Source organism: Notothenia coriiceps, unplaced genomic scaffold (genome assembly GCF_000735185.1).
Source record: "Notothenia coriiceps isolate Sejong01 unplaced genomic scaffold, NC01 NC01_scaffold00037244, whole genome shotgun sequence".
Lineage (NCBI taxonomy): Eukaryota > Metazoa > Chordata > Actinopteri > Perciformes > Nototheniidae > Notothenia > Notothenia coriiceps.
Window position 1 is genome coordinate 23,712,766 of NW_011369945.1, and position 9,966 is coordinate 23,722,731.

General features: G+C 40.2%; 2 protein-coding genes across 3 annotated transcripts in view; both read left to right on the forward strand.

Annotated features, from left to right (window-relative positions):
• trmt61a (tRNA methyltransferase 61A) overlaps positions 1–9,966 on the forward strand; it is a 735,410-nt gene that overhangs the window by 417,552 nt on the left and 307,892 nt on the right. The window lies entirely within an intron of this gene.
• The window catches only part of LOC104965052 (uncharacterized), a 63,019-nt gene that overhangs the window by 30,083 nt on the left and 22,970 nt on the right, over positions 1–9,966 (forward strand). For both annotated transcript variants that reach the window (XM_010793994.1, XM_010793995.1), the window contains exons 5-14: positions 552–690; positions 1,306–1,456; positions 1,544–1,676; positions 2,154–2,306; positions 3,073–3,110; positions 3,229–3,258; positions 3,372–3,538; positions 5,533–6,062; positions 6,232–6,331; positions 7,449–7,710. In XM_010793994.1, the coding sequence (XP_010792296.1) occupies positions 552–690; positions 1,306–1,456; positions 1,544–1,676; positions 2,154–2,306; positions 3,073–3,110; positions 3,229–3,258; positions 3,372–3,538; positions 5,533–6,062; positions 6,232–6,331; positions 7,449–7,710 (1,703 nt within the window). The remainder of the gene's footprint in view (positions 1–551; positions 691–1,305; positions 1,457–1,543; positions 1,677–2,153; positions 2,307–3,072; positions 3,111–3,228; positions 3,259–3,371; positions 3,539–5,532; positions 6,063–6,231; positions 6,332–7,448; positions 7,711–9,966) is intronic.

Genomic DNA, 9,966 nt, shown 5'->3' on the forward strand with positions numbered 1-9,966 from the left:
CACGCACACACACACACACACACACACACACACACACACACACACACACACACACACACACACACACACACACACACACACACACACACACACACACACACACACACACACACACACACACACACACACACACACACACACACACACACACACACTCAAAACTGCCTTTGCTGTAAGAAAACCTGACATTATCCTTCCCTGTGATGTAAATACTTTAGTGAATTGATTTAGGTTGCATAAAGTGGGAAAGGTACAGATACCACTGAAGAAAGTTAAGAAATATGAGAAAGAAAGTTTCACATGATTGAACAAAGTCACGGATGCTGGAAAGCTCTTACTTTTAATTAGATTTGTAAAGCTTTAATAGGTTATTTGTAGGCTTTTGTTAAAGGTAAAAAGCAATATAATGTATTCAACTTTAATTCAATGTCACGGGAGAGTGCCTGCCTACATTGTCTGACATTTCTTGAAGTTAACGTTAAGTAGACCAGACCAACTGCTGTAAATGTTACCGTTTGTGTTATAAAGGGCTGATTTTCTCTTGGTTTCAGGGCCCGTGTGAACTGCCCCCAACACTTCTCTCTGTCGGTGAAAGACCTGGACACGGACAGGGTGAGCTGTCGCTTTGCCCGCGCCGACTTGGGAGAGTGTGTCAGCTGCACTGAGCATTCCTTCATAGAGCTGGATAAAGTGAGTCTTACTGTGTACATGTCGCTGAAAAGTGCACATTCTGACACAATGCAATGTTTAACAATCATCTTTACCTGCAGTAATAGAAGTGCTCAGATAAATTATTCGAGTAGAAATAGCAAAACCCCTGAGTTACAAGAAAAAGTTTTGCATTTAAAGTAAAAATGCAATTGAAAGCACTAAAATTATTACATATTTAAGTGTAATAACCCCTTTAATGTGTCTTCTGATAAAGTGGGGCTAATTTAAAATAATGAATTTACTGCCGGGCTGCCTAATCCATTACACCAAATCTAAAATGGTTTCTCAATTAGGCTATACTTTATATTAGTTAGGTAATTACAGCTGTCTAACAAATGAAGTACAATGGTTCCCTTAAAAATAGTATAAGTAGTATAAGTATGAGGTGGTATAATATAGAAATACTCAATTTAATTATCTCAAAACTATACTTAAGTAAATTACCTCACTTTTCACCACTGAATAACTGAGATATCATATGACAAGTCTTTCACAAATGTACTTTTTCATAGTATTTCATTGCTACTTGAATGTTTCATAATCAACAACTTCAATCTGGAAATACTACATTTCATGATGTCATTTATTTAAAAGAGGAAATGCAAGTTGAAGTTCACTGGAAAAGCAGCAGCAGGCCAGTATTTCATCTACCTGATGGCAGAGGACCGGATCGCTATCCCTAAAATAAGCGAAGTCATAGAGAACAAACCCCTCAGCGCGGTCCCTGTGCACCTCTCACTCACTGGTGAGTCTGTCAGTCAAACAATGATGCCTATAAATGTTATGGGGCGAACATATGGACAGGTGTAACTCTCATTGTCCTTTCTTCCAGTGGAGGAGTGGGCTTCCAGCTGCAGTGATGTACCCGTGGCAACAGGAGACACCCCAAATAAAGACTCCATACTGTTTGTCCTGCCGTACCAGCAAGTTAATTTCACCACAGATTTCACCTCGAAGCTTGAGAGGTGCGTCCTTTAAAAAAATATGTATTCTATGTATATTATGAAATACTTAGACTCTGCTAAATGTGTATTTCATCCAGTGTGTATTTGCTTGTTTCAAACAGGAATTCATTCTGATTATTTCACATTTCATTTTATTAGAAATGATTAACAAATTGTCTGCTGTAAACCATTTTTCACCCACGTATTTGTCAGGGATGGAGGCTTTGAAGCCATTTTGTCACCAGTGGGAGACGTTGAAGCTAACAGAATTCCTGATATTTTCAACACTAACCTATAACCTGGTGACAGTTAATGTTGAAGTGCATTTACTCAAGTTCTGTACGATTTTGAGGAGCATGTTCTTGAATTACCATTTTATACATCTTTTATTTTTGCTTGCCATTATTTAATTTTTACTCCACTACATGTATTTAGTTAGTTTACACATTCAGATGATACGCTAACCTTATAATATGCGCTTACTCTCTATATTTCCAGTGTTTCAGAGATAGCTGTTGTTGGCCCCCCTGAACTCTTCAGGGTAGGTTTCAAATCGGTCGGCTCTGTGGCAACCATGAACATGGCCTGGGTCCGCTCCGAAAACAAACTGGCCCGACTCTTGCCCATTTGCTTTGCTGTGAATACCAAGAGGTAAATTGTTCTGCTGCACAAAATGAGCAGAGGAAAAACGGAATTATATTTGTATTCTGGATGCACTATAGCACTGGCAATTAGTACTGTGTTATGTGTATTATAATGGACTACTTGTGTCCTACTTATTTTTAATAAGTATTTAATACACACACATACTGACTATAAACTTCTCGCAATAATTTAAAAGGCTGACAGCATAACAAACAAATAAGTGTGTGTGTGTGTGTGTGTGTGTGTGTGTGTGTGTGTGTGTGTGTGTGTGTGTGTGTGTGTGTGGAATTAGAAACACATTTGACTGGGATTGGCTTAAGTTTTGACGAACAAGAACCTAGGCCTTCTGCAGAATTTGGAAAATGTTATTATCATAATATATATCATGTATACATATAGTGCTTTCAAGGGAGATTAAATGAATGAAAAAAAGTGCACAAAACGCAGGTATTTTTGGTTGAAAGGATGTAACTATGAGGTGTCCTGCTGGCTTTACAGGTTAAGACCATATACTGTATATATAAGGTTAAGACATGTCCTCAGTATGAGTCTTTTTAATACTAGAAAAATAGTTTAAATCCCCCCCCACCCCCGATACTGACATGTTTTTCCTTTCTCTTTCTGTGCTGTCAACTTTGCAAAACATGTATTTCGTACAATACAATATATAATTGAAATGCAAACCTGCTTTCACTTCTAGAAAATGTCCTTCTCTTGAATGGAGCATATTTAGTGAATGTCCCGCTCTGATTTGCCCTTCTTGTCTTTCCAGTTTTCAGTCAGAGCCCAGATGCGTGTGGCTGTACCAAAGTATGACATTCAACTTCTTAGCAATGTCATAAGAATGCCAGTAATGCCCTACTGTTGCTCAAAATACACCACTCCTAACCCCTCAGCTATTGAAATGTTCCTTTCCTTACCTTTTCAGGAGAGATGAGGACACTACCTGCTGGAACAGGTAGAGAACATTGACACTTGTTGTGTTTAGCAGTTAACTCTGTGATTAAACTGAAGCTTTTAAAACAGATTTTTTTCTAAGTAAGCAAATAATCTGGCACTGTCTGCCTGCAGAGTTGACGTGTGAAGATACAGAGATGACTTTGGTTCTCCCTCTCGACTCCCTGAGTGAAATCAACCTAGAAGAACTGCAGCTCAACAGCCCCACCTGTCCCGTCAGCTACAACAGCACACACCTGACCGCACGCATCTCTCTGTCTGGCTGTGGCACCGAGACTTTGGTAACAAGACCCACCTTTATTTCTTTTATAGACATGGTACTATGCATTAAAGGTGGGAGATTTTTTCTCTTTTATCGTTTGGGCTCTGTACTCCAGGACACTGAGTGCCATGTAAAACAATGACTTTTATCCAAGACATCACATCCATAAAACTAATTTTATCTCTGAGTTACTGTAAAAAAATGCAACAATTTGATGGTACATCGGATCTTTAACTAACAGTTGTTTTCATTGTCAAAATAATCTGCATACTGAGTATTTTCTCGGCTAATTTATTCTTCGTTAATTGTATTCTAATGGCTCTATTCAAACAGGCAATATGCTTGTAGCATTCATGTGTTAATATATTCCTTTTCTCAATTTATTTATTTTTGCCATGGTTCCCCTTCTTTTTATGCTCCGTGGTGGATTTAGCAACAACATGTAGCTCATGTAGTTCTCCATGTCCACTTGTTGCTGATGGTTGTGGTAGAGGAGCTGTAGATGTTGCACTAACATCTGTAGCATGGTCAGCAGTAGCAGTAGCTACTGACAGTAGCTACTGACAGTAGCTACTGACAGTAACTACTGACAGTAGCTACTGACAGTAACTACTGACCATGCTAGCAGTGAGCAGCAGAGGTGGGGAGAGGTGGGGCTATGGCTTAATCGTTATCAGGAAAATATTGTATAGGACGTACACAGGGAACAGTTAGGCCCCCCAGAGCGTTCCGTCCGCAGAACTACCCACCTTGGGACCCGTTATCGTTTGAGGGGTCCGTTTCCGCGGTTCCTTTGCGGCCTCGTGTGAACAAACGGGCTATACGAAAGAGAAAAGTAGCAGATACAACACGAACCGTCTCCATGTAAACGGGGTCTAAGTGATGGTGCATTAGTTTCAAATGGACTAAACCATTTAAGTGCTATACAACTTTTGTTTTGGTTGCGTATGTTGGGTTAATTGCCAAAGTAAACATATGGATTTAAAGTTTGCGAGATTTCCTGCAGTTTTTATATCAATTGGGAGCCCATTGCACCATTTTTTACCATGATACAGGCCCGCCCCTCCCTACACGCAGTTCACGCAGACTGCGTGGGGCCTCACCTCGCGGAGGGGGCCTCATCTTGCGGAGGGAGCCTCATCTGAAGCACAAAAATGTGGCGCACCTTTAATTAGTGTAAGCGTGCCACAGTTTCGCCGCTGCGAGGCTCCCCCCTCCGCCGACGCTCACGACACAGAGGGCCTCATCACAGAACTTTGCGTGGGGCCACAAGTTGGCCAGGGGCGGCCCTGCCAGGATATCGAACAGGCGTGTTTTTGTGGAGGGCTACCTGGGTCTCACTCGCGAAAGGAGCAGCAAGCCGATTGGCTGATGCAGAGCGCGATGTGCCGTAGTCTATGGGTTGACCATGTCCAAGAAGGACCAGAACCCTTCACAGAATGATAGGCCAGTACCAATGTCTTGTAGCGGGTTTGGGAAGCCATTGACAGGCAGGGAAGGGAGCGGAGGAGTTGTGTAGTGTGGACAAACTTAGGGAGGTTCAAGACCAGCCGGACTGCTGCTTTCTGGATGATCTGCAGGTAGACCAACCAGGAGGGAGTTCTAGTTATCAAGTGTGAGATGACAAGAGCCTGAACAGAAACCTGTGTTGCCTTCTGGGTCAGTAGAGAATGTATACTTCTGATGGAACAGGTTGAGGCAGCGATGTTAGCGGTGAAGGACCGTTGGCCGTTTAACGAGTTTAGGTTGAGCTTCAAATGGTGTGCAGACATCTACTGAGAAGTGTAAGGGTGTCAGACCGGCGAAAAGACAAAAGCAGTTGTGTATCATCACAGCTGTGGTATGAAAAGCTATGAGAGCGATTGACCTGGTCTGTTTTGTCCGGCTGAAAGGACCTTGTTGTGTCTGGTTAAATATGAAAGAGAGCTGGGTGAGAATGAAAGTTACACATTAAATTGAAAAATATATGAATGTGTCAATTCTGACTTTTCCTCATCCTCTCCTTTTTTCCAGCATGCTGGTTCAGAGCTGGTTTACACAAACACCTTGCAAAGTGTGCGTCCTTACACTATGGTCAGCCGTATACCCTCCCTCATCCTCCCGCTGGCCTGCCGGATTCCTAAAAAAGTGAATGTTACGGGGCCAAACTACGATATGGGCACACCAACAGATGAGGAGGTTTTCGGTCAGATCAGGGTTTGGATAGAACTGCATCTTCCAGGAGAGGGACCCCTGTCAAAATTCACAAGACTCCCGAGGTTTCGCAATCTACGTATGTCGCCGGGACGTCTGCGTCGAGAAGCAGAATACCCATCAGAGAGAAACAGCAACAGCACCTCCACCAGCTCCATTGATAACAGCACCTCCAATGATGACGGCTCATCCACCAGCACTTCTACCAGAAACATGGGTTCCAGGATCTCCATACTGGACCTCCATGTGCTGTCCAATTGCAGCATTAGTCGAGCCGAGATGTTAGTGAGCAGTTGTTCTGAGTCTGAGACAGAGGACTTTGCAACATCAAACCCCATTCTGGAGCAAGGGTCAGTGACAACCTGCCTATTTCCTGTTAAGGTTTAAGGTTAACATATTGAAGAAGACAGATTCTTAATGAAATGAATGGAAGAAATATTAACTCTGTTTTTGCTGTAAAAATCACTTCTGAATTTGAAGCATATTATTTTAATAGTTATTTCATTTGTTTTCACCCAGGTGTAAATCTTCCAGCAGCACATTAGAGATTGTTACATCTCAAACCAATTCCAGGGTTTACCGCCTTGATTTGAGCACACTGGAAGCCCAAGGAACATTGGTCTGTGCTCTCATCCAACACACACAAACATAAAATACAGTTTTGCATTATTTCAAGCCTGGGAATTGTTTTAAATCTTCAAAGATGAGTTTAGGTAGAAACAGCATGTTTGTTATGTAATTTACAGATTTGTGGTGATCATATTATATAGACCTTCATAAGGATGTTGTAAAGGTTGAGCTCCTATTGAGCCATCTGAAAAACAGCTGAAATGAAATTACGTGATTACACTTCTCATTTTAGATTTTTGCCACGCTAGTGATGTTCCTCAACTGTCAGTTGGTCCACTGCTTTGGGTCAGAATAAAATAACAACATAATTTGCCATGACATTTTGAACCAACGTACATATATACTCCCCCAAGGATGAACTTTCGTGACTTTTCCTTTTCGCCTCCACAAAGTTGACATCTGTGGTTTAGTGTGAGTAGTAGTGTGAAAAATGTAGTAGACATTCATGTTTCCCATACAATTAATTCAATATCCATTCTTGTTGGTCCATCAGCAGGACAGAAAGCAGTTTGTTCAATAATTTTTTTTGGACCTATGACATACAAAAACAAGAAGGGCACTTGGAGACAGCAGACAAGGCAATTCCATAAGTTAAAAAGAATGCGTGTATCCCGCCAGTGATTTAAATCACCTCCAAAATAAAACTGGTTCTTCCTCTCCAACTGCTACACCCTCTGGGGAAATATGAACATTGGGCCAGTGGCTTTTCTGTAATCCTGGTGACAAACAAAAAAACTAACAAGCTAAACTGAAAACAAATGACATTTTCATCATCAGCTAAATTATTTGTTTATCCTTAATATGCTAATATTAGAGACCATGGTTAAAATGATCAGCATGTTATCTATGTTTTTGTGAGCATATTAGCAAGCTAACTGAGAGCACCACCCCTACAGCTGCTAAAGTTGTTAGCGCTATTTTGTTTATACTTACACTTCTGAAGTTTCAGTTGTTTTCCAAAAAGGGACCAAATGTATTGTTACAACAGGCTCCTGACAACCAGTGATTAATTTCTTATTAATAGTTGAAGTTACATTTTAAAGTTATCTGTATATGTCTGTCTCTCTACACCGCTAACTTGCAACAATTGTTTTTTTGCGTTGCAGATGTACATCCAGTGCACAGTCAATCTGTGCATTGCCACCATGCCCTCTGAGGAATGTCCTGATCTGTGTTCTCGCTCCTTTAATAGCAGATCGGTAGTTAGAAGTTTGTTTACCAAAAGCTACACCGTTAAATCATCCCCCATTAGCCTTGTGGTCACGACTATTGCACCAACCACAACAAATGTCAAGGGTCCTACCAACACTAAAAAGACCACTACTACGACCACTACTGCAACTGTAACAACAACCACATGCTCACATGGTAAGACGTCATCCTCTTCAACAAGCCACCATGTCTTTATTTCTATATATGATAATTCATTAAATGAAACACTTATTCAAGTTTGTAAAGTATAGCAAAACATCTCCCTTCATCTTTAAAGTGTTCTCTAAAGGTTGTTTTATTTTCAAGAAAAGTAATTATGAATACATATTAAGCTGTTTGGGCAACTGCATAGCTGGCTTAAGACATTAAAAAAAAACTGCTTTGGGCCACAAAGCCACCAAGGGCCCTAAGATGGGTAAATTTAAAAAAATGATAAGCATTTTATTATTTCCTTGATTCACAATCAGCATTCTTCAGAGAAATTATTTATACATTAATTAAATAATGTATACATACACAGAGGTGTGAAGTAATAAAGTACATTTACTCAAGTACTGTACCTATACAATTTTGAGGTGCTAGTACTTTACTTGAGTATTTCCATTTTATGCAACTTTTTTACTTCTATTCCACTACAATTCAGAGGTAAATAGTGTACTTTTACTCCACTATATTTATTAGTACCTTTAGTTACTTTACAGATTTTGATTAATAATGTGAAGTATAATCAACTCTTAAATCAGACTTTAGTTACACCCTGCAGCATACAAAGTAGTTAAAACTAGCTGCACCTTTACCAGCTTTGATAAACACTTTAATGCATCTATAATTATAATCAAAACATATAATATATATTTTAAGTATATTTTTATCCTAATACTTTTGTATTGATCCTAATACTTTTGTTATATTTTGAATGCAGGACTTTTACTTGTAACAGAGTATTCGCACTCTGGTACTTCTCCAACCTCTGTACATACATATATATCAATCAATCAATCAACAACTTTATTAATCCCGCAAGGGGCAATTGGTTATGAGCAGCAGCTTGTGTCAAGTACACAGGCAGGAACATACAGGAAGAAAACACACAGATACACCCGGGAGCACAGATGTGGATCATTCCAATTTACACAAAAAATAGTTCATAGCATCACAATAATACATGAATAAATAATCAAGTTAAAAGCCTTTCAAGAATTTAAAAGTTTGAGTGCAGAGGGATGATTGATTTTGAAAAGCGATTAGTCTTTAGAGCAGGTAGAGCATATCTTCGCCCTGATGGCAACAGATGAAATTCATGTGAAAGAACAGGACCTGGAGAGGCCAGAATGCTCTCTGCTTTCCGCAGAATCTGTTGGTTACAGAAGGAGTTTAAGTCTCTCTGTTTCACGCCTATGATCTTAGAGCAGGTTTTAACAATGTTGTTCAGGCTGTTCCTGTCTTTCAGTGTAAGGCTATGGAACCAGCAAACACATTCTCACTCCCAACTCGGCCTATGTTGACGTTATGTCAGGGTCCCTGTCGTCTCTTTCCAACGCAAGAGGGGGCCCTTTAGCGTCGAGTTTCTACTATCAGGGAGTCCCATTGACTTGAGCTCCCTGAACGTTGGTAATAGACGAGTTGGGATCGCGGCGAAAGGCTCGCCGAAGATCCATTCTCACATCGTTTATCAACGTTTTTCTTGCTCAATATCAAGCCAAACTTATTGTTTTTACTTCTTTATTTTAATTGATAATGTAGGACTTTTGTTGCCGTCAGTTATGGGGAGAGTAGGGGCTCAGAATACTGAAATCTGTGTTGTTTCATCGTTTTTTCCTACTAATTTTGTATTAAATCAACCCTTAAAACTCATCTGTTCAACATCGCTTTCCAAAAATAACTCAATCCCCCCCCCCCGCACTTATACTTCCATTTCTGCCCCCTGTTTTATGTTTATGTTTTTTATGTTTTATGTCTTGCCCTTGTATGTTTCTTTGTAAAGCGACCTTGAGGTTATGAAAGGCGCTATATAAATTCAAGTTATTATTATTATTATTATTATTATTTTCTAAACCACACACTGTTATTTACTCAACAATAACACATACTTATCCTTGTGTTTATTTATTTGTTTGATTAATAAACACAAGTTGGAGTCCGTCAGGACAGAGGGTCGGAGCAGCTCATTTGCTTTAGAGAATATTACACCCGGAAGTAAGTATTCTCTCCGCTTCGCTTGACAAACCCCGTGATAGTCCTCAAGCTCTGTGATTGGAGGTTTGAGTGTGCGCCGAGGGTTACGCCGAGCGTCGAACATCACTTTGAAATGGGATGGAACCACGGGTCCATTAAGGGCTTTGTAGGCCAGAAGAAGAATTTTAAATTCTATCCTGTGTTCTATAGGGAGCCAGTGTAAGGCAGCCAGAACAG